General features: G+C 40.1%; 1 protein-coding gene across 2 annotated transcripts in view; it reads left to right on the top strand.

Moving 5' to 3' along the window:
• Nucleotides 1-1,055: 1,055 nt before the first annotated feature.
• The window catches only part of MID1 (midline 1), a 116,811-nt gene continuing 91,878 nt past the window's right edge, over nucleotides 1,056-25,988 (top strand). The window contains exon 1 of one of the 2 annotated variants that reach the window (XM_077807167.1): nucleotides 1,056-1,601. In XM_077807167.1, the coding sequence (XP_077663293.1) occupies nucleotides 1,056-1,601 (546 nt within the window). Of the gene's footprint in view, nucleotides 1,716-25,988 lie in introns of both variants that reach the window. The other variant, XM_077807166.1, reaches the window with a different exon arrangement.

Genomic DNA, 25,988 nt, shown 5'->3' with positions numbered 1-25,988 from the left:
ATAGTCTATTTTCCTTCTAAATTGTAATAACAAAGATTATACACACAAAGATAAATTTGTTAAACTAAACAAACCACAGATATTTCACGTTAGCTCAATGATCTTCCAGAAGCTCATATTATGTCTTAGGTCAAGCTCATTTGAAATTTGTGCAGAGCCAATATTTTCTGTTTAAAATAGATATCTATATTATATTTTGTCTAACCTCTCTATTTCTGTTGCATCCATCGCTGCTGCTGCTGCATATATGTGTACGTATACGCCACATTAAGAGAGTGTGTGTGTGTGTGATATATTTATGCATATACACACCTCTGTACTCTGCTGCATGTGTATATACATACACACTGCACTACATGTATATTCACAAACATATAGATATAGAGAGAGACAGATATACCCAGTATATTTATGTACCATGACTGTAACATTAATTAAAATGTGTAATATGAGACAATGCCACAATGTGAAGTACAGAAGCAACAAGGAGCTTTTAGGTTATCTATTATAACACTGTGGCTTAATCCTTGCTCTGCTACTCTTCAAAACAGAAATAAAAAAAAAAATTGCCAGCAGGTTAGCAAAGCAGAAAGCTGCTTCTGCAGCAGGAATCTGTTTTTACTGTGATATGTTGTTCTGCTGTTTGAAGGTCTTAATTCTGGCTTTTAATAATTCAAAAGCACCAGAAAACATCTGCTGTTGCCCTCAATCTCATGTTAAAGATAGAAAAACCGACAAAAGGGTTTTGTTTTTTTTGTTTCGTTTTTTAAATACAAAACAGTACAATTGCTATGGTTTTTTTAAATTGCTTTTGTTTTTTAAATACAAAATAGTACAATTTTAAATACCTTGACGTGTGCCTATGCAGATTCAAAACTTTAGATAGCTCTTCCGTCTGCCGTGGTGGCTTGATAGTACCAGTGGCGAAAGTTGACAACCCCCCGTGGCTGACCCCTCTTGCTCTCTCTCGCCTAATCGAATTTTGCGTTATGTTTCCAGATAGCCGATCAGCTTCCCTGGATTTCGCTGACGACACAGGAAAGCTTTGCCTGAAGATGGAAACACTGGAGTCGGAATTGACCTGCCCTATCTGTCTGGAGCTGTTTGAGGACCCACTGCTGCTGCCTTGTGCTCACAGCCTCTGTTTCAACTGTGCGCATCGCATATTGGTCTCCCACTGTGCCACCAACGAATCAGTGGAATCCATCACTGCCTTCCAGTGCCCTACTTGTCGTTATGTCATCACTCTCAATCAACGTGGTCTAGACGGACTGAAGCGCAACGTCACCCTGCAGAATATTATCGACAGGTTTCAGAAAGCGTCAGTGAGTGGGCCCAATTCTCCTAGCGAAACCCGCCGAGAGCGGGCATTTGATAGCAACAGCATGTCATCCAGTGAAAAAGTTCTCTGCCAGTTCTGTGACCAGGACCCTGCCCAGGAAGCAGTGAAGACCTGTGTCACTTGCGAGGTGTCCTACTGCGAGGAGTGCCTCAAAGCGACTCACCCGAACAAGAAGCCATTCACAGGCCACCGTTTGATAGAGCCTATTCCAGACTCTCACATCCGAGGATTAATGTGTCTGGAGCATGAGGACGAGAAAGTTAACATGTACTGCGTGACTGATGACCAGTTAATCTGTGCCTTGTGTAAACTGGTTGGACGGCATCGTGATCATCAGGTGGCAGCTTTGAGTGAGCGCTATGACAAATTAAAGGTTAGTTTTACCTACTCACTCCTTGTAGCCCAGCAAGCAGGGTGTGACAAGAAGCTTAGTTGCATGATGGGGAAATATGTTTTCTCACCTCTGAAGAGTGGTTGGTATGGGTAGGAGTGCAGTCTGTAATTAATATATAATAAGTAATATGTATGTACAAACATATATCTGTTCTTGAAAAGGTGTCAATTAATTTGCTGTAGATAAAGTTACCTCAGTATTGTCTAAACTTCCCTATACTTACCATAGGGAATAGCAAGCATACTACAAATATTGAAGTAAACTTGTTTATTTATTTAAAGCATTATCTATAGTGACTGGTAAGTTTTTAACATTGACCGCTGTACATATAGGTGTGTGTATATACATATACATGGACATTGAAATTTCAGACATTCTTTGAATATTCTGATGACAATTATTTTTAACGCAGTTGCTTACAACTGGAAATCCCTCTGCATCACGCTAAGCAGGGGAAGCATTTAAGAGCTGTCTTCAGGACTCCCCCAGCAACAACATTCACCCACACTTACATAAGACATAGAAATGAAAACAAAAATGAAATTGTTTCAGAGCTACCTGTGACATTCCCTTGGTTATGTGATTTTTTTCTCCCCCTCCCTACCCCTTCCACATCTATCCTATCAGGTAACAATGCTGTTCTGACAGTCCTGTGTTCCGTTGCAGAATGTCTTCAGGATAGTATCGGTATTGCTAACACACATTCTCTGGATGTTCTCCAGTTTCAGCATGGAATTAATTTAAACAAAGCTCCAACTCAGGTAGTAGTAACTAAGTAGAGAAGTATTATACCTCTTTGAGCCCAGGATCTTTTAGTTACCAGATTTGCATGCTGCTGCAGAGCAGAATAAGAACGAACGCACCTCAGGAACCCCCACCCCCATTCCTTAGGGAAATGCAGCTTTGATTGTTTTGAAGGAAGACTACAACTGAGAGATCATGAGTATGAAGGTAAAAAGAGCATTCTTCTTCTTCTGCATACAATGGTTTCAATGGCAAGAAATTAACAGAATAGGTTGAATTTAACTAGAAGTCTTATCTCAAAATATATACTAATAACACACATTGTGTGTGTGCACGCACACACACAAACCCTTTGTTTATATATGAGTGAACACACACACACACACACACACACACACACACACACGTCGTCTTATATTAAAACAGTGAATAGTAATAGGAAGAAAATCTGGCTGAAACTGACAGCTTCCTTTTAAATCTTAAAGGATTTCTTGTTTAATAATGAAGTATAGTTATTTTTACATATATTACACAATTTTATTCTTTGATAAATATAAGATTTTTTGTCATGATTGATAATAGTTTACTTTAGTATTATAGAATGTGGATATAAAAACCCAATAATCGGCTTAATGAAATGTTACGATTCGGTAGATGAATTAGAACTGTTACATCGCCATTGTTCATTGATTTATATTGGTAGGAATGCACTATTTAATGTGAAATACCTGCCATAATTAAATATGCGTATATATTCGTAAGTATATTTTTTGGTGTCTCAATATAAGCAATTAGGAAATATCTCACATTTTGATTTATTTAGATGTAGTAAGCCTAAATATAGCATTTTTAAAACAGTTGACTCTTTTCTTTATAGCTTTGAGTTAATATCACCAATAGCTTGGAAAATTAAATTTAAAACCAGGCTAGTTTGTACTGTACTTAGGTTTTCTGCTAGCTCTGATTGTGAACATGAATGCAGTGGGTAGAGTAGATGATTGTCAAATGATGCCATTCCACTTTAATAACAATGCAAATGATTGTTTAAATTCCTACTAAAATTATTTAGCTAAAATTCTCTTTACATATTGTATTACAGTGTTTTGGCATTTTGTGTCCAAGGTAGCAAGATATCCAAATATGTGTTTCCTTGGCCCCAGCAATCCTGCCAGGTGGTTGATCTCTTCCCACAGATAGTTCTTTCAAATAACAACAAGCCTGTCTGAAGGCCATTTGTTACCCACTTCATCATGAGCTACCATTCTCCTCATATAATCCTTCCCTCCATGTGCTGCACTACACTCTGGGTAGAAGGGTAGTAGGCCAGGTAGTTTCTTTCAAGATCAAAGTTCCATTCTCTGGCCATCAGCAAGGCTATTTGAAAACCATGCCCTAGCCTTTCTCTCCCTACCCTTTTCTCCCAGAGGCTGAGAATATTTTATGTGCTAAAATCCTAGAGCGAGATCTATAGCATGTAGATCGGCATCATTCCACTGAAATAAACTGAGTGATGTGGGTTTGCATCAGCTGAAGATCTGGCCTCTGCTGTCTGTCAGACAAGCAAGAGTTCCAAATCCACTCTTGAATTCTGGTTGTCTCCTTCATTAAGGGTAATATTGACCTTTGAGATAGATACAAAGTCAGTCTAGCTACACTACTGCTACTAAGAGTGGAAGGATCTTGGTCTTGAGTTTATATGGTGACTTTCATTCACATGGACGTGTAGAAGCTAATAAGCTCAATGTTAAAATTAATAAACTAAAATGTCAGCTAAAAAATGGATAACACTAATTGTGAAAATACTGTTATTTAAATGAAAAGATTTTTGGTGATACGAAGATTTTTGAAAAAATGAACATCTATTATTCTGTAAAATCGCTGGACTCATTCATAAATTTCTAATGATAACAGTTTCCTTAAAAAACCAAAACACACCATACCTTAAGTGACATTTTCTTTCAGTGGAGTTTTTTTTAAATCAACATAGTGTTGATGCTAACGAAAGCAACTAGTTGGTTTTTGATATGTAGCTCTGGGTGTCAAGCTATGCTAATTACTTACATTCTATCCCAGCAGTGTTGCTAATTATTTAAACAATATATCATCCTTCATTAACCACGGGACAAAAGATGCCATTACAATCTAGCTCTTTTTGTGGCAAAAATGAAGCCCTTTAATTAAGAGTTCTGGTACACTTGTCTGAGGCTTGCATGCTAGACTGGATTTAACAGTCAATGTAACAGTCACTGTGAAGCTCTGGAAATGAGAACTAAAAGTCTCTAAATCGCTTTGCCCTGACAGCTGTAACTCCAATCCTGTGAGGTGCTGAGTACTTTCATCTTTTACCAGCGCACTGTGAGTTGAAGGCACTCATTTTCTCACAGCAGCAGGCCTCTGGTATTTTTAGTTATAGGATTACATGAAAAATCTTCTGTTTATTATTATTAATAATAATTAATAAAGTAGGTCACGGACATGTATGTGTATAATAAAAAAACTGGGGACAAGTCAGTAATATATTGAATTTATATGACATGGTGTAGTGTTAACTTTGTGGTGGAACTTGAAAATTAACCTTCTGTTATATAAACAATGTGTAGTGTGTTATAAACATTAACAGGAGGTTCACAGGATTCCAGCAAATGCTCACATCTAACCCACTTTATGAATGCAAAGAATCTCTATTACTCAATGAACATTCATCCTTTCCTGTTTGTCTTGGAGCAATGGAATGAAAAAAAATGCAATTAGAACTATACCAATTTTTTTCAGGGAAACAAATTAAAATTAGATTCTCATATAGTTGTATCTACATAAGTTAACATTAGCTAAGGTTTTGGAGTGAGAAAGAATGTTGTGTGCGGACAAATGTAAGACATAGATATAGTCAGCTAATGTTCATTTTGAGTTAATAAACATGTTACATTTGGGCCTGACAAAAGGAAAAAAAAATATCTTGGATCAGAGTCTCAAATAGTACAATGTAAATAAACATTGCTCGATCGAAGTTAATGGAGCTGCTTAGATTTACACCAGCTGAGGATCTGGTCCATAACGTTCAGATAGCTATATCTCCCATAATGCCATGAAATGTGAAATCAGTTTGGGGTGGCTTTCATACTATCTAATCAGGAGAGATCCTTTTTTGGGTCTGCTATAGCCCTGAATATTTCTGTGTAATTCTTATTAATGCTGAAGTGTGTTAGGCATGTTTACGAAGGGTAGATCACATTCCAGAGTAGAATTCTGTAACTGCAAGAGTGTTGCCTTTTTCATTAACATTTTCAGTATTTTTATTTCCAAAAGTACACCAACAAAAAGGGATCTTTAAATTATGTTTTGTTGTTGTTTTTTTATTTTCATGGAAAGAATTTACAAAAATAGACAACACTACCATCAAAATCCACATTTTGGTGTGGTGATTTTATGACAGAATCCATTTAAAAAAATCTATTTCTTTTTTCCTAATCTGAATCAGGACACAGGGAAAATAATCCATTTGCCTTAACAAGTTTAGTGCTCACAAACATTTTTCAGTGGGAAACAACTATAAAATATTTAAGCACTGAGAAAATCAAAGTTACATCTTACAAAATTACTTTGAGCATATTATGATAGAAGGCCTTCTGCCAAATCCAAAGCTTCTATAAATAGAGTATAACAATGCATGCATCTTTCCCTATTGTTTTAAACTTGAGGTTAAAACCCTTAATATTTAAATGTCTTTGTAGAGATACTAATACAATATATGCTGAAATTTTCAGTCCAGCTTTGTGTCCCTTACTTCCTTTTTGTATTACTTTTAATTTATGGACTAATCATTAATCAGGTTGCAAATGTATTGCAATATCATCAGGGTCTGACACTGCAAACCTGTACTCATGTAAATAGTCCTGCTGACCACACATGAGTATGTGCTTAAAGGATCAGACCATACGTCATTATGTGCATTTATTAACAGTATGTATGTGTAGATCAATACCTATACACACAAAGATACTAGTAATATCTACATGTACTCTGTGTGTGTGTGTACTGTGTGTGTGTGTAACAGAGTATATATAATTTGTGTGTATGTGTATAATACACATGCAAAAACACACACAAATGTACAGTGCATGTAAAAGATACATATGGGTGTGTATATATGAATTACATACACATGTATGTTATGTATATGCATTCCATATATAATGTACTTGTGGCTATTACTAGCACGTTTATGGATGTAATGGATTTCTATTTTTAACTCAGCATTGATTAATGTATCCTTTTTAAAAACACTTTTTTTCTGTTGCTGATTTTCACATTTATGAATATATTTTCCCTTTTGTATCTTTGTAACGTCTATTAACATTAGGCTTAATGGTAGTTATATAGACAATACATTTAGGAAAGAATATGCGCCTTAGAAGAAACACACAAAGCCTTTCTCAATAGGATCAATTTTTCAATCTGTCAGTGAGCACAATATATAGTATGAAGAATGTGGAAAAAATTATAACTAACTTTACAAGATTGAATATTTTCCTCCTGCTTGCTTAGTATTGAATGATTTTGAGTGGTAGCCAGTTGTCACCTTTCTTTCAAGTTTATGCAGCTTTAGTATTTTAAAAGTATTATATTAAACCTGGCAAAATGTGTTCTGGGGAAACTTGAAATTCAATAGCTTCTTGTTCATTCCATACATGAACTTTAGAAATTAGATGAAACAGGTTTAATAAAAATTGTTAGAATACATAAATTAAGTACAATACATGCATACATGAAGTTAATAAATTGTTACATTATATATTGCCCGATCTAAAAATAGTGTGTTCTACTGCATAGATTATTCTTTTTGGTGTCGATATTGGTATTTAGTCACATTTACTTGTATAGAATATTATTGAAACACATTATCAGACTGGCCGCCTTGAAGTGTGCTGTTACCCAGACAATAAAAATAAAACTAATATGTGTAGCCATGGTGTTTTAGGGATTATTGTGCTACAAAGAGTGTGTAATCTAGGTGAAAAATGGAATAACCATCGACTACACTAATTTATTATTATTAAAATGGAATAACCATCAACTACACTAATTTACTACGTTAATATACTTATACAATTATGAGAATCCTCTTTTTAGTCCTACATCCTTTGTTTTAGTGTGTGACCTTAAGTCTGTGTTGTTTGTTCTCCTGAGTCAGAATTTTTTGGTGGAGAGGAGCAGGACTGTATAACATTTAATTACGGTAACAGATATTGCTGTGCATGTATGTTTTATCCTTTACTCCCTTCTTCCATGCATGAGTCATTTCAGGCATCCTTGGCTACCAAACAAATTCTAAAATTTACTTTACACAGGTTTCCTTAAGAGGGAGACCTTTGTCTGCCCCTACTAGATCTACCAGTTACCATCCATCTTTTATTTTTGGTGATCAAATAAACTCTTCAAGGCTGGAGCATAGTCATTAAACATGTCTGTAAAGTGCTTAGCATACTTTGAGTATCCTATAAATAAATAATAGTAAGTGAAGGAAAAAGTGATGTACTGTTGACTTTTGGGTGATAAGCCATATGGTGCTAACAATGCTGCCTGAAAAAGAGTTTGAGATGGCCTTTTTCTTGTGACTTGTATAGGGTGCATTAGGAGCATCACTTTTCTTGTGACTTTTTCCTGTTTGTGTTCTGGCACTATACAATAGTTCATTTCATACCTGTTTTTTTCCAAAGAGCACCTTAAACAAAAGTACTTTCAGAATCAGATCCTTGTATTGGTACTTTAACTTACTGTTCCTCTTTTCCATTAGAATGATTTGATTGAGTTCCTAAGCTTTCTTCTCTGCATTTGCTGAGGTGTGAGATTTTTGTTGCAGCTAGAATTAGATTGGCACAGATATGGCCGTCATTGCCTTCTAGTAAAACCTGCAAGGTTATTTACTATTTATCTTTAAAACAGTTCCTGTTCTTTCTAGGATTTTAACAATGGAAGAGAAAGGGCAAGAGGCAGTCAATATTGTTCAATAGTAACATTTTTCCCCTTAAGCAACAAGCATTAACACTATCATATGTCAACAGTTGTTTATATAAGGATATGTTTTCAAAGGTGCCTCAATCCAACTTCTAAAGTTACATGCACAATTTTTCACTTGATCCAAAATATTTGAATGTGAAAAATGGTAAGTTCAAAAAGACTCAGCAGGCAAAATCTGATGTGTAATTTGAGTGCATTCTTTTGAAATTTCTACTCTAGCCATCAGTTCCGCAGACAGAAAAGCAGGAGTAGCAGCATGATCTTTTAATTCAGTTTGATAATATTTGGTGGATCAGAAGGCTCTTGAAAGACCATAAGAATAAGGGATACAATAGGAGTGACTGTGGCTAAATTTCTCCCTTTTTGAGACTTATCTTTTCAAGTATTTTTGAGATTGAGAGGGTTTTTGTTCCATAAGCAACGATAGACTCTTTTTGTGAGTGGTCTTTCTCTGACTTATAAAAATCAGAGAGATGAGGTAATATCTTTTAGTGGACCAATTCTGTTGGTGAGATAGACAAGCTTTCGAGCTACACAGAGCTTTTCTTCAGGTCTGGAAAATGTACTCTGGTGTCACAGCTAAATACAAGATTAAACAGTTTCAAATTAAACGATATGTTCAATTTTGTAGTTAGCTGTGACACTGGACTAGAACTGAAATTGTTGCAGACAATAGATTAGAAAGGCAATGGGAATGGAGGCTTCAGCGTGGCAGTGAGGAGTGCAGGCCATTGGCTGCACAAAAATGGGGGTCACCCAGAGCCCCCACTCCTGGGACACAGGAGTGATGAAGCTGCATCCAACCCTGACACAGTGCAAGGGCCAGGCCTCCCTCAGAAACAGCCCATGCCACTGCCCCTCTGCTCTGGGGCACACCGCAATAACAAAAGTGAGAGGGATAGAGTCTCACATGCACACCCATCCCGAGCCCCCAGTCGAGGTGTGGGCAGGCAGGTTCAGCCCAGCAGGATCCAAGTGTGGAAGGGCTCAGTGTGGGGGATCCAGGTGTGTGGGGAAGGTTCTCTGTGAGGAAATCTGGGTGCAGGTAGCTTGGTGGGAGGGTCTAGGGTCGGGGAGGCCCTGGATTCACAGGGGCTTGTTGGGGAGTTCTGGATGCAGGAGCAATGGGACTCTGTGGGTGGGGGTCCAGGTGAATGGGGATAGAGCTCAGCAGGGGGGTCTGGGTGGGATGGGGCTTGGCAGGGGCTGTGTGTGTGTGCAGGGATGGGGCTTGGCAGGGGGATTCGGGAGCTGGGGGGTTGGGGCTTAGTGAGGTGAGGTTCCAGGTATGTGGGGCTTGGCAGGGTGGTCAAGGTGCAGGGGGAGTGGGGCTCAGCAGAGTAGGGTTTCAAGTGCGGGGAGCTCAGTGGGGTATGGTCTTGGGGTGTGTCTGGGGAGGCAGATGCAGGGGATGGAGCTCAGCAGGGGAGTCGGGGTGAGGGGTGGAGTCTGGATGCCCGGGGTTTGGATGGGCAGGGGGGCAGCTCCCTGTAGAATGACTCCTCCCCCTGCAAGCTGGGGAGCTATGGGAACAGGAAGTGGGGGTGGATGTGGAGCTTTCTGCTGCTGGGGTCACCGTATAGGGAGCTGCCCCCCCATATCTACCCAACCCCCATGCATCCGGATACCACCCCACTCCCCAGCCAGACTTTCCTGATCCATACAGTGGAAGAGGAAGTCCCGTCTTGCACCAGCCCAGCCAGGACTAGCAGCTGGAGCCCAGCAGCTCTGGGTATAGCACAATAGCAAGTGAGAGGGTCAGTCTGTCTCGCATGCATGTCCAGCCTCCTCCACCACCCTCAGGCTATGATTTATGTCTCCCTCAGCTGCTTCCAATGCCTGAACCAAAAATGCCTGCTCTGGACCACTGACCACTGTGAATCAATTATTCTATGAGGAAAGAGTAAAATCTGTGGGAGACATTAATTCTGTGTTTGCGCAGTGGCACAGAATTTCCCCAGGAGGATAATTCTGAGCTCAACTCAGGATAAATCAGGAGTATTTCCATTAAAGTCACTGGTATTATACTGAAGTATTCTAAAAACTGAAGTGAGATCAGAATCACAAAGCTCATGCAAAAGAACTTAAATTCCTGAAAAAGTATTTTATATCCCAAGTATGCTGGTAGCCATTTACATCCCAGTACGCTTTGCATTTAGAATGGGAATTACCATAAATATGGTAATAAATTTAACCACTACTTGCTGTAAATGCTGAGTTTTTAATGGCACCCATTGACAGTCCTAAATCTCTCATTTCTGCCATCAAAATAACAACTCTGAACAACTTTCAGAATTTGCAGATGATGGCTTATTTGTTTAGCTGAGCTAGAAAGGTTCGTAATTTACTCTTAATATAAGATAGTGGTTCTCAAACTTTTGTACTGGTGACCCTTTTCACATAGCAAGCCTCTGTGTGTGACCCCCGCTCCCTTATAAATTAAAAACACTTTAATAGATTTTGGCATTAATACCATTATAAATGCTGGAGGCAAAGTGGGGTTTGGGGTGGAGGTTGACAGCTCGCAACCCCCCCCCCCATGTAATAACCTCATGACCCCCTGAGGGATCCCGACCCCCAGTTTGAGAACCCCTGGTATAAGAGGAAGCAAGGGGGCAATAGTGACTCAGAAGCTCCTGGGACTACTCCTGGAATAGTGCTGTTGATGGTACCGCTCCTTGTTCAGGACTGTGTCTAAAATCACAAGCTGCACCTCCCCTCCTTGTATCACTTCCTATAATTACATGTACTATATTCCAAAAGTCTGAAACTCAGGATTTTACAATTAGTTTTAATATATTGATGTTTTAATTCTGTGTCTAAAGATAAACTCTAACTTGTTTTGTTTTTAACAAACAACATTTTTGGATGGATTAAAATACTATTCTCCTTAGCACTGTCATGACAGGCTCAGAATATTGGGGCTGAGGGAAATGATGACTAACTAAGTAGAGGAAATCTTTCCATGAAACTGATGAGAAAAGAGATACCAGAACAGAAGTGTTCCCTTGATGAAAATAACCCTGTTCTCAGGTAAATGACAGTATAATTGGTGACTTAGGACCAAATTTAGGGTCAGGTGACCAAATGGGGTACGGGGCTTGGCGGGCACCAGGCTTGGGGTGATGTAAGTTATTCAAAAGTTTAACAAATGGGAGGGGGTGCTGAAGATGCTCCTCGCCTGGGGCGCCATTAGGTCTAGGGCTGGCCCTGGCTAACAGTTGTCTGTGCTTGCACTGCGGCAAGCTCTTCATTGAAACTGATCCATGTGAAAGTGTCCTCTTTGATTCATGCTTTGCTTTCTTGTAACATGAGGCTGTATAACTGAGCTCTGTTGTTTAAAGGGGCCCAGACAATATGATCAAACTTTAAAAATGATTAGACAGACAGCTGTTTGCCACATATGTATCTTGTTCAGAAGTCATTTGCTAGAATTGTTAAGCTGTAGTCAATGACACTCTGTGCTAGCTTTGCCCCATAACCAAAAAAGATAAAAGGGAAGAATAAAACTCATAACACATTGACTCTTTCCTATCTATCTATCTATAATGGTGAGTCTGTATACATAATCTGTTAAACTGTGAAATGTACACGTGGGGTGTGTGTGTGTGGGGGGGGGAATGGCAAACCATTCAAATATTTGTTAAAATATGATATTCTCCACACAAAAAAGCCTCACCATATATATTAGGAGAAATCCTTTTCAATAACTAACAGAGCGGAAGAAATTGTTAAAAGAATACATTGCTGGTGCATCCGTAAGTAAAATGCAATATAAAATGAACCTAAGTAAAAATAGAGGTTTTTCTGGGTATCCAACCCAAATAGATTCTGTAAAATAGAAGAGGAGGAGAAGTTGGTGCATATGTGAATATGAAGGCTGAGGAGAGGTGGAAGGTCTGCAACCCTCACTACCATCAAGGGCACCCACTGTCCACAGCCACTTCACTCTCACAGCAGAGGAATATGTAGCCACAGAATGACACGCCCTTATCTTGCCCTTCCTATTTCCTGCCTCCTCCTGTCCATTCGTGCCGGGGGTGCTGCTGTCATGGTCACAACAAAATCGTGGTAGTTCCACTATGGGGGGTTTCGGGCCTTCCTTATCTGAAGGGGGAGGGGACAGGATTTGAGTCAATAGGGTTAACTATCGCGCATATGTCTCTAAGGCTACAATTGAAGGTTTATAATAATTATTAAGCTACAGGTTTGAAAAAGTTATCTGCAGTAGGATATAATGCCTGCATTCTGTCACTGGTCCTTCACTTCCCCCACCCCAAAGAACAATAGTTGCCCCCATAAATAAAAGATTCTGATCTAGATACTTGGTCAAATTAGTTAACATGTACGTTGATGTTGTTTTTGTTGCACTTTTAAATGAAGGCAGAATTTTCCTACTGTTTTATTACGCCCCTCAACAAATCTGTCTGTACTCAATGTGTTGCATCATCGCTGACCTTCTGATGCTTCTGTCGTAGCTCATGGGGCTATGTGACCTTAGTGGAAAGAACAGCTCCATCAATTTTGGCAACAGCCATCCTCATAATGCCTTTCCACTTTTTTTTTTGAATTGCCACCCAACTCACTGAATTAGCCCCTTTTTTTGCAGGGGGGAATGGTGGAGCAGCACTCCAGAAGTTCAGATGCTTTCCCAAACCTCTCGTCTAAAAACTGGACTAAAAGTCTCATGCAAACAGGATGTCATGAGATTTCTGTTTCTGGCTGGGTAAGAAATATTAGAAGAACTATTTTTATTTACTTCAGTCCTTTCAGTCCTGCCCTTGTGAAAAAAATCTTACACATATTCCACAGAAATGATCAAAAAGTGCTATGTCTTTGTCATACTGTTGCCTTTTGGATCAATAACAATAGAAAAAGTTGTACTTATTGTTAAGGGTAACTATGTGAGGGGGGAAATGAGAGAAATTAAATAAAGAGTTAACTATACTTTTTTGAACCTTGAGAAGGTTTGAGTTTGGTTTGAATTTTGAGCAGAGTTTGAAATTGGCTCCTGCTTCATCCACATCAGTTTGCACATTCCCAGTTGAAACCAATGCAATTTACTTTGTCAAATAAATCACCATTGCTCTTTAGAAAAAAACACACAAACAAATTCCCGTCAGAGCAGTGTTGTTAGGATCCCATTGTGGTTAATTCTGCCCCATTGAAAACAATGGGGCTTTAGACTTCACCGTTTTAGTCAATGGGCACAAGACCAAAGTCCCAGTTGTTACTTACATTGACATTGCCTCTTAATTAAAAAAGAGCCCGGTGTTAAACTAAGTAGTGTTTACAAACTAAATTATCTGCTTATAAAGTAAATTATCAGAATTACAGATGCCTGTGAAGGAGTGATTATTTTCTTAGTTACCGATGTGTATAGTTAGCAATGAAACTGTCAGTAGCAAGAAGAAGGAAAAAGGAAAAAAGGGCACTGCTTATTTTGCACATTTTTACAGACATATTCTAGGACTGATAAGAGCTCCAATTCATCCTGAAGTCGGAGACGGAAGTTTTCTTGTTGAATGACTACTGTGCACATAGTGGGACTATTAATCTGTTGTCACGTGTTTTCCTTGGAGGATTTAGTTTCCTTCCTGAGGAGGTCCAATAGGTCAGGTAAATATCTGAGTTTGGAAGCTCTTTGTATCAGTCCTGCCCTGTTAGAATGAATATTTCTACGAAGAAACTGTGAGAGGAAAGTTCTAGGAAACCTAATCGTGCAGCTATGCAATACAGCAATGTCGGGGAGCCATTTTAACTGTGTATGACAGATAAAAGGTCTCCTCTTTATTGTGTAATTTGAGAATCTAGCTTGTTTAGAAATCAGTATTCAGTTTTGTTTTGTTTAATAGCATTGGCTGAGTAGAGATTAAGAGCCAGATTGTGGAGCCTTTACTTAAACCAGACCTTGTCCATGCGAGTAATCCCTGGTATTACTTGGTCAAATAAGCATTCTCTAGTGTACGGATTCTACAGTCAGGGCCTAAGAAATTTGAATCTATTACTTAATCCATCTGTTCTCTTGTTTTATACTTAGATTGTAAACATTTTGGGGCAGGGATGGTCTTTCTGTTCGTACAGTGCCTAGCACAATGGGGTCCTGCTCCATGACTGGAGACTGGGGCTCTTAGGTCCTATGATAATACAAATACAATAATAAAATATCTCAATTATACAGTATTTACATTGGTTCATCTGGCCACACCCTGCCTTAATTTACACCAGTGCAAATCCAGAGTAATCCCGTTGAAGTAATGGAGTTATTCTGGATTTGTACTGACGAAACAGAGTTCAGAATTTGATCCGTAGTGTTTTAATAAGGAACAAAACAGACAAGCGTATGCCTGTGCAGCGCTATTAAGGGCTTTCCCTGTTGTTAATACAGACCTGTACCACGAGAAGTAGAGATGAGAATCAAATCCCCACAGAGCGAGAAGTGTTTGCAATATGAATCTGAGGCCAAGACTACACTAGAAAAGGTTTGCCAGCATATGCTATACAGGTCTAGCTATACTGGCAAAGCTTCCTAGTTAGGGTGACCAGATGTCCTGATTTTATAGGGACAGTCCCGATATTTGAGGCTTTTTTTAAATATGGGCTCCTACTACCCCCCACCTCCTGTTCAGATTTTTCCATTTGCTATCTGGTCACCCTATTCCTAGTGTAGACACAGTTTATAACAGCAAAAAAGAACTCTTGCTTCTATATGTTATACCGGTTCCCAAAGTGAAATAACCTATACCAGCAAAACCACTTTGATGCTGGTATAACTGCATCAACACTAGGGCTTTTGCTGGTATGCCTATGTTGCAAAAATATCACCCCCTTTGCTGACATTGCTATACTGGGAGAAGCTTCTAGTGTAGATCTGGCCTGACAGTGAAACTCTTGTTCACAAGGATTTGTGAAAACACTTTTGATCTGAGTTTGTCCCCCATCCCTGAATTTCAGTTTGTGCTTTAGAGTAAAATAAAACTCAGCCAGTTTTCTGAATCTAGCTGTAGGATCTCCAAAAAGGCTCATAAAGCTAAGCCAAACTTTTACAAACCTGCCCTGAATTTTGAGCTTGCAACCAGCTGCCAAACTGGCCATGTTTTGGTTTTCACTGCAAACATTTAACACAGTTCTAGTACTGTGTTATATAGTCTCCTTGGTTTTTTGGACAGTGATTCCCTAAAAATATCAACTTCACTTTCCAAACTGTGGATTTGATATTTATATATTTAGTTTGATTTACACACTGATCCTGTTAAAAAGGAGCACCTACCCCTGCTCTAGGCACTACTTGACTATTCCTAAAAAATAAGGAGCTCTTCTGTAACTCCCTTTTAATTATGAATCAACTAATTCAGAATAAACCAGCAGCAATAAACATATGGAAGATCATGAAGATCTCCAATGAGAACCTTCCCCCTCCTTCAGTCTGGAAAAACAAATGGGCTTCACAGCATGCCCTGAAAATTAGGGCTATTTCAGACCAAGAGGAGAGCATGTTCCAGAGTATATACAAACTAATTCCTCATTGTTTTACCATAAACCACAGTGAATCCTGATGAAACGAATACAGCTGTTGCAGTGCTGTGACATAAAAGAGAGCCAAAATATAGTAACTAATTTACTGTTCAGGGATTTTTAAAATATACATTTGGAGGAGATTCATTATTGGCAATTCTTCAGTGAGGCATTTATAAACTTATCCTCTGAGGTGATCGTATCTTCTTTCATTCTGAGAACACACAGAGAAGAAATAGAACCAGGATGACAAATGAGCAGTTAGAAATCTGCAACAAGAAACCACAAGAACCTCAAGCTAATCCAAACCAAGCTGAAAAACCTTTTGGGAAGGAGATGAGAACTCTTTCATGGGCTGTTAGAAAAATTCACTGAGAGACTCTCTGCTGGCCAGGTCAGTGAGGGCAGAGTCAGCAAGGGGAGGCTTCAACAGCCACAACCTCCCATATGCTGGCAGGACTATAAGAATTCGCCCCCTAAAAGTAGGTAATGTTGGCTGGGGAGGAGTTGTGCCCAGCACTGATTCTATGCGTCCCCTCAGCAACCTCTGCTGATGGTGACCCTATGGAACTCTGAACATAACCCAAGGATAGGCTGCTCTTCTCACTTCTGGTGAATGCTCCCCTGGGGTATCAGTGACTAGGATGGCACAGGGAAGTATTCCAAATACTTCAAACATCTGTAAAAAATTCAATGATTCTGGCCCACAAAACGAATACTGCCCATACTGCAGTGTGTCTACCCCACAGATAGTCCCAACCTTTGCTCTGGCTGTTTAGAAGTAAGCAAGCAGACATGCAGAGCACCAAGGTCATGAAGAAGTGGACATAATATCATTTACACTGCTATAAGACCACTGATAAAAGAAAAAACAGTTGCCTCCTGTCTTATCCTGAAGAGGGTCTAGCTTCTCATTTGTACTAATTGTGACCCCAAACTATATTCTGGCTGCAGGAAGTGGGAAAATATACAGTGCCAGAGTCCCTTCAAGTGTTCTGATGTTCACTGTGTTTGGTATTTTGACTAAAAAAATTATTATTTGTTACAAAACTGTGCATAAAAATTGTAGAAGTACATGATTAAATAGGTGAAATGGATATTAAAGCTGGTGAGATGAGGGTAAAGCATGATTTGAACTGTGTTAACTGAAATTGGTGTCAATCGGGGTGTACTAGGCCCTTTAAGGCAAAAGGCTAGAAAATGAGTAATGGAGGTGGGTCCCCAGGTCTTCCTAGAAAGGCTGCAGGGAAGAAGCCAATCAGAGCTCAGCAGGCTCAGCTAAAAGGAGTTAGTTCCTGGCAGGTACTAGAGGAGCAGGGAAGGTGCTCTTTGCTGGGGTTTGAGACAGAACCAGAAGGCTGGTTGTGGTGACATTGGCATTCTGTGGGGAAGAACTTCAGCCCTGAGGTAATGGTGGAGAGGAAGGGTCTACAAGGGAAATGGCCCAGGGAATAGCAACAGCTATATATAAGGTCCCTGGGTTGGGACCCAGAGTAGTGGGTGGGCCCCGGTACTGACACTGGCAGGATGACCTAAGCCCCAAGAAGGGGATAAGACTTGTTTATAACCCCAAGAGAAGGGCAGGACCTAAAAAAATCTCCAGGGAGAATGCTCTGGGTGCACTGCTCTAAACCAGGGCAGACAGGGAGTTAAAGCTAGCCCAGAAGGGTCTGAGGATTGAGCCCAGAGACCAGGCTAAAGACATTACTTAGGGCATAGGGTCAGACCCTGTTGGACCTTTTACCCTGGAAGGAGTTTGTTTGTTGACATGTTGACTGTGTGACTTGGCTGGATGGCAGAGCCACTGAAGGGCAGTGTTGGCAAGGGCAATAGCTGAGGGGGCACAGCGAAAAGAGAGAGTGTGCAGGTTTGCACCTACCCAACACGAGGTGCTCACGAGAGGTGAGTGTGCACCACCACATGGGGCTTAAGTTGAGTCAGTTTTTACAAGACCAGAGAATATGACTTTAGACTTGCACACCAGATACAGTAACTCCCCACTTAACGGCCTCACACTTAACGTTGTTTCGATCTTACAACCCTGCTCCATTACAGAACATGCACGTTTAAAGTTGTGCAATGCTCCCCTATAACGTCGTTTGGCCACCTGCTTTATACATGGCTGGCAGCCCCTCTACGCGCCTCCCCCTCCCCCCCCGCCAGCACTTCCCGCCCGATGGCAGACCCCGAGAATCAGCACCTTCCTCGTGCTCCCCCTGCCTCCTGCTCGCAGCAATCAGCTGTCTTGTGGCATTCAGGAGGGTGGGGAAGTAGTGAGGACGCGGCGCACAGCCTCCCCCCTCCCTCCTGAATGCCGCAAACCAGAAAGCAAACATTTTGTTTCAAGGAGAGGAAAAGATATTAGCAGAAGGGAAATGGTAACAGTGGGCAGCTCAAAGCAACAGGGTATATCCAGCACAACCAGATTAGGTAGTGTAGAGCTACAAAATAATATTTTAAGATGGAAAGCTTACTCTGGAAAGACATTCCTTATGGTCCTTATTTGGCAGAAGCTGAAAACTAGGAACTTGGTATGTGAGTGATAGACAGAATTATCTCCTTTATTAAAGAAAGACATCTCTGTACTCTGAGAGGATTTATTTGGGACATCTGAGGGTGTCCACTAATTCTTTCTGAATCCAGAGACAAATTGAAATAGAGGAGAGCTGATCTAACAGCTGATACCAGACTGTGGAAGAACTGAGACAAAGCAGACAAGAGAGGAAAACCAAGCCCTGTATCAACCCAGCTGCTTCACCTTGTAGCAGCAATTGAACAGCTACACATCTATAAACATTGTACCTTGCTGGAGGTAATAGCTAAGACATACAACATTAGCCTACAGTTAAAACCCTCAACAAAATGCAGTCTAAATCTATAGTCTGAAAACCTCTTCAAGAGTAAAGATAACTTTCATGATTTAGCTCTTACCCTAAAAATGGGCTATTACTAGAATAAATGCTGTTAACACACGTAGAATTGCATTGTGTATTGTAATATGTCCTGCCTTTTGATATTTTGCTTTTTATTACAATTAAAACTAGTTTAATATAGGACAAGTCCTTTAGTCCCCTAGCTTGGACTTCAAAGAAGACTAATTACTTGGGCCCTTTTCTGTAGAAAAGGCAAACTTCTGACAAAACTTTGTCTAATTTTGTTTCCAAGTGACCAATAACAGTTAAGATATTGAATGCCCATAAGAGATTTAAAGAAGATTGGTCATACTTGGTCAGACCAATGGTCCATCTAGCCCAGTATCCTGTCTTCTGAGAGCGGCCAATGCCAGGTGCCCCAAAGGGAATGAACAGAACAGGTAATCCATCAATTGATCCATCCCCCGTCACCCATTCCCAGTTTCTGGCAAACAGAGGCTAGGGACACTTCAGAGCATGGTTTCATATCGCTGTCCATCCTGTCTAAAAGCTATTGGTGGATCTATTCTCCATGAACTTATCCAGTTCTTTTTTGAATCCTATTATAGTCTTGGCCTTCACAACATCCTCTGGCAAAGAGTTCCAGAGGTTGGCTGTGCATTTTGTGAAGAAATACTTCCTTTTGTTTGTTTAAAACCTGCTGCCTATTAATTTCATTTGATGACCCCTAGTTGTTGTGTTGTGAGGAGTAAATAACACTTCCTTATTTACTTTCTCCACACAACTCATGATTTTGTAGACCTCTATCATGTCCCCTCTTAGTTGTCTCTCTTCGCAGCTGAAAAGTCCCAGTCTCATTCATCTCTCCTCATACGACAGCCATTCCATACCCCTAGCTGTAAGTAGATCAGTATGAGGCACTTGGGCTGAATTTTTCAAATTTCAATTTTGCAACGAAAAGACAGTGATGAATTTTTCATGAAAAATTGTCTGGTTTTTTGGCCGGCTGTAATTAAGAGTAAAAGCTGGTTAGTGCAAACATGGAGCTTAAATGGTATATTTCTGTACCTTTGTGTGCTAAATCTAATTCTTAGAATCATGTTTCCAGTGTGCATATTCACTATTACAGATTCAGTTCAGAAATAGCTTTCTGTGAGTATTTTATGCCATGCTTCCTCAGATGCGTTCTCTGACACTTGAGTGCACAGACAGCATTGTTAGAGCATGCCAAAAGATTCCTTTACTTTATGCCTACTATTCTTTGTTCCTTATGTTTTGTCCAGATGGTGAAAGCATTCCTCAGTAACTGCTGATCTGAGCAATGCAGGCTGGCTTGGATGTAAAAGAACAAGAATGTTTGGGGGTGGGGTGGGGGGGGGGTTGGACTTTTGACCAAAACCCCCTAAAATTTTAAAAAGACAGAAAAATGCTATGATCAGACTGTCATGAGTTTATATTCAGCAGTAACTTTCAAAGAACAACTTGTAAGAATCTTAAAATGTTTTTTTTCTTCAATGTAGAAAGGCTAAGTGTGATTACCTCCACTTTCTTAACTTTTGCTGTTGTATCAAAACTGCTTAATATCTCTTACATCATAAGTATGAGGCAAGAAAAAAATGGCCCGTTACATCCTTTTGTTGCTCACCATTAGTCAGTAAGCATGAATTCCTTTTTTGGACATAATTATAAGAGATATAAGAGCTAGTATTTGGCCTAAAGGTAAACGTTTTACCAGCATGAATCTATTGTAGCAACAAACTGAAGTCTTTTGAATTCAAACCAGAAGGGGAAGAAAGGAGATAAATGGGGAGGGTGGGATTTATAGGTCAGTCATTGATTTCATTTAATTCATTTTTTGTGTAGCTTTAGGAGTACAAAGCTGTCTGAGATTTACAAAAACAAACATTAATTTTTCTTTCATAGTGTTGCCAAATTAGAGTGTTGGCAACACTAGCCAAGAGTATTCACAAGCACCTTTCTATAGGCAAAAAGAACAGGAGTACTTGTGGCACCTTAGAGACTAACCAATTTATTTGAGCATAAGCTTTCGTGAGCTACAGCTCACTTCATTGGATGCATATGCATATACACAGCTGTTACTCTGAAACCTTTCTATGGACAAACAGCCTTGCCTTATACTGATGAATCTGGACTTTTACACTTAGTATCTTAGGCTGTTTCAGCATTACTTCAGGGTGGAATGGCTCTTTCTGCTTTAACTCTATCACACATTAGTGCAGTGATCACTGATTGTCTGACAAATCCCTATGATTTCTTTTTTAGTATTTATAAGTGTAATCCTAGATTTCTCTTTGGCATGTACTCTGTTTTGCATCAGATAGAGAAACCTGGCCAGCTTTAAAGGCCCACTGTCAAATTTTCAAAAGCGCCCCAGTCACTTAGGGTGCAATCCACAAAGCAATTGAGGAGCCTAATTTCCAGACTTAGGTGTCTAAATCCCCATGCGTGGCATCACTGTGATCCATGAAACTCTTTCTTGGCTGCTGCCTAGTCCTGTAGGTGCTTAAACTCACTCAGCATCTAACTTTCTGCTGTAAAAGTTCTCTAGGCACCTAAGTTTTAGACCCTGGGTCATGTGCACGGCTGCCTCGTCTCGCTGCCCAGGCACCTATCTTCCCGCCTAAGCCCCAGAACAATGAATGGACAGGGAAGCTAGATACTAGTCTGCCTCAATCACATATGGGATCCAATCCAGGAGATGGCCGCTAAGAATGCCTACTGGATCTGGTCCCATTCAAAATCCTATTGGAGGAGGAGGTGGGGCTGATTCTCATCTTATAATGTTTAGCCCAGTGGTTAGAGCACTTACCTGAGATGTGAGAAACTCAGGTTTAATTCCTGCCCCTCCTCTGCTAAAGGGAGATCCAGGATTGGAATGGAGCTGGGATGCGGGGTGTTTAACCACTGAACTGTGGGATAGCCTCATGTGTGGCTGTCTCAGGGTCTGCTGTTGAATAAATACAGAGCTACTGGGAGCAGGGGCACTGGATCCTGGGTCTCCCACATGGATGTCCTAACCACTGGACTACAGTCATTTTCTCACTCTGTCTGCCCCAATGACTGCTGCACTGTAGCTAAATACTTAAATAATCATTGTGAGAGAGGGAAGGATACTATAGTCCAGTGGTTAAGGCACCCACCTGGGAAATTGGAGACCCCAGGTCCAGTCCCCACACAAAGTGGAGCTTTATCAGCAGGAAAGATTGAGGGAGACCCACATCTGAATATCCCATAGCTCTGTGGTTAGAGCACCCTCCTGAGAGATAGGTGCTTAGGGCCAGATTTTGCCACCCTTATTCACTAGAAATAGAACCTTATTCTGTGAACATGCTTTCAACAGGACTAATCAGAGTAAAATACTACTCAATGTCAGAGTGGCTAACTCTGGCCCTTACTAAACTGAATCTCCTGCAGAGGAGAGTTTCCAAGCAATGCCTTATTTTTTTCATTTGCATTGTCCAAGAGAGTCCTATCTTTTAGGTAGACTTCTTTAAGAGAGATTCAGCAAGTTAAGACAACACTGAATTCATTGGCATGGCAAGCCTGCAGTTTGGCCAGAGATGAAGTCAGACTAACTTGTATAGTAACAATAGTTCTCTGATACTGAGATTTGGGAGGGATGACCAGAAGCAGGTGTTTCAATCTAATATATAAGAGAATGGCAAACGAAAAAGCCATTGACCAGGACAGCCAACACATGAGACAAATTGTCAAAGCCTGGAATCATCCTGGCCCAATGGGGGTAGTTGTCAATTATGTCTGAGGTAACTTTTGTGAGGTCATTAGCTCTGTTCTCTTTTGAGTAGTGTTCACTCGTTAAGGCGCTGCAGGTCAGATGATTAGTTAAAGGGAAAGCTAATGGGTCAGGATTCTAATGAAGGGCATTTACATAGGTTTTTGAGAGCTTTGCAAATCCCAAAGTTGATTTCCTGTTCCCAGGTGTCCTGGGATTTAAAGAGATATTCATATTCCCCTCCCCTCCTATAAGCTATTTAGTGGAACGAGCAGTTAACAGAATTCACACTTAAATTGTTCTTCTGAGGTGATCTCTAGAGTTAGCACCCCATTAGGCACCTACCACACTTAGGAGCTCTGAATACATAATAATTTAAAAATAAATAACTGAGCTGAATGGAGGAAGGGAAAGAGTTCACATCTCTCTAAGCTATTGTTTCAGGTATAGTCCTACGTGGGACTGCTGTAGAGCCTGGCAGAGGGATTGAGATCCTGCGGGTCCTGCAGGACCCGCTGCCAGAACAGTGAGAGCAGGTGGGAGTGGGATTAAAGAATAGTCCCACACACAGCTCTAGTTTGAGGCTCTTTGTCAGCAGACTCAGACAACACAGTATTAGTTACATCAGTTCATATTTGGAAGGTTTTGTTCACAACCCTAAGGGAAGGACACTCAATTATTCTAAAATGAAAGTGTAGATTCTGATTAACCTGATAGCATATGCCTCCTTGTCCCATTTAGATCCACCACCACTTGGAGACTCTCTATTGAATGCCTCTGCTAGTACACTCAAGTCTCAAAATACTCTGAGGCTTCTGTTGTTTGTGAACCACAACGGAATACGAATTGAATTGCTCTGAGGCTTTCTGTCAGAGCATGCCATTCAGCCTGATGTGTGACTGATTTGAAAGCCTCAAGTGACATGTGAACTAAAAGCAGAGGGGAGAAGTAGAGAAGCTGCAAAACCTCATGACAACAGATTTCTAAATGTATGAGAAGGGAGACAGACACTGCTGGAAGAAGAGGAGTAAATAGAGATGAAGAAAACTGGATAGGTTGGGTGGTGCCTATCTGAACTTCTTCATCCCATGAAAGGGCTGAACTTTACACCACCTTGTTCTTTGCAAGATTTTCAATAGATCCTGGATCTAGCTAGGCCACAAATACCAGAAGAAAAACTTATTACAGTTTTTCTGCACTTCTGCTTCCAATTGTGGCTGAAACCAGGAAGCGTGAGGCTTATTAAACTTGAATATGGGGAGCCAGGCTGGGAATAAAAATTAGCCTAACTATTGTATACTTCAGATAAAGGTTGCTTTTTGGTTTTGTTTAACTCGTGATTGAAACTAGTTTACTGTAGAGGTGGTGCTTTCCTCCCCTCCCCGCAACTTTGGAGTTCAAATAAAAAGGGAGCTGAATCCAAAATGTCCCTGATGTTGCACAGCTCCTATTTAACCAAATATTTTAAAAATGGAATGTTTCAATTTTATTTGGGGGCATAGGGGAATCTAGTTAGAATGAGCAAAACTTTTGGGTGTGGTTATTGTTTAAACCACTTTATCAATTTCCAATCATAATTAAAGTATTTAATAAAGAAAATAGTCTTGCTTAACCTGATTGCATAAGTTAATACTTTGAGCAATACACAGTGCTAGCTGATAATTCATCTTTGCAAAGGAAGATTTGTTTTAATGAAAGTTAATAGCCTCCACTAAGTTAAGACATTGCAGTTTGTCACTTCTTTGTCAGTTGATATGCTGAGATCTGTGCATATATGCTTACACTTACAGTAGTAGGCTTTAGCTTTATATTGGTGCATGGCTCTTACACATCTGCATTGCATATGTTTCTGAAGGTGTTTTCTGTTAATAGTGGGGTGGAGTTTGGAAAGGGTGACGGGCACATGAAACCAGTTGCAGTTCCCAAATCCTGAGCTGCCCAGCTCCCTAATCCTGAGCTGCACTAGCATAGGATCCAGGTGTACATTGGGATTCCATCCATGACCTCTTTCCACTCAGCTTCCCAAGAACTCAGTTTGACTCCAGACTTTGTCACTCAGGTACCTTTATGTGTCATACAGCAACACTACGCTGAGCTGATCAGACTTAAATATGGGGTGTCTGTGGTGTGAATGAAGGGTATATCGCATCTCCAAAGTTACAGAGAAACCCTCTCCCTTTATATACATTTACATATCTCGGTGCATTTACTATAAACTACATCACACATTTTTTGATTGGCTAGGTTACTTTGCAGGAATCAATTGCTGTGCAGCATGTTCTGTCCATGTATTGTTCATGCTTGACTACTCCTTACCTTATCTCTACATTCCTAATTTACCTTGTCCATTGTTGTTCTTGTTCATAGTAAATGGTTCCCTGGTGTTCTCCCTCTTACCTTAGCTGGCTCAGACATTCTGTCTTCTTATCCTACTGATCTATTTACTTATCTTATTTAGCACAAAACCATCTGTTTTCAACCTAATGATCTCTTTACCTTCCTAAGTCTATCTTTCAAGAAATGAGGCCTCTCTCCAGGTGTTAATTACTCATGTCAGGCCAGACCTCAGCTACAGTTTAGCGTAGACTCCACCATACCCCATCCCTGACAAGATCCTAATGCATCCCCTATACCAGGGTTCGAGGGCTGTTACAGGAGGCAATGAAGCCACTATAATTAGATTTCCATCAGCAAAAAGCTCCCCTGCACAGTCAGAATTATCAAATGGCCATCTCTGGATACATTAGGTCCACTTCATGGTAACAGCTTACCAGAGAAGCTGGCTCTGTGGGGAAAAATCATCACTGAATGAAGATAAAAGGCCAGCTTTCCCACTGGGAGTTTCTCTGCTCAGTAGACTATCAAGTTTGCCAACAAGCCACACCTGTATAGTAGTTGTGAAGGTAAAAATATGATAGTGTGGAAATAGCACCTCTTGGTAACAGAACTATTTCTCCCTTATTTCATTCATTTAAACTGGTAGCCTCAAAGATTATGGTGAAAATAAGTGACATTTATGTCACACTTTTCATCTAATGTTCCCAAAGCACTCATCTTACCTGACATAAGCCAATAATAAGAATGTATTATTGTTTGATTTCTAATTATCTACATAAAATAAGACAGTATCTACCTTGAAGAGCAATATTCTGGGTTTCATGACATCCGAGTTCTTGCTTTCTATGCCATAGTTTTCACATCCAGAGAATGAGGGTAATGTTACTTAGATTTCTCAACCACATAATGGTGTTGCTTCTGAATCTTCCAGTGCATATCTCCATTCAAACTTTAGTTTGACATTGAACCAAATTGAAATTCATGACTCTAATGGATTTTCAAATATTTCTG

Source organism: Eretmochelys imbricata, chromosome 1 (assembly GCF_965152235.1).
Source record: "Eretmochelys imbricata isolate rEreImb1 chromosome 1, rEreImb1.hap1, whole genome shotgun sequence".
Lineage (NCBI taxonomy): Eukaryota > Metazoa > Chordata > Testudines > Cheloniidae > Eretmochelys > Eretmochelys imbricata.
Note: the sequence above shows the minus strand (reverse complement) of the source record. Positions and strands in the feature narration are given on the sequence as shown.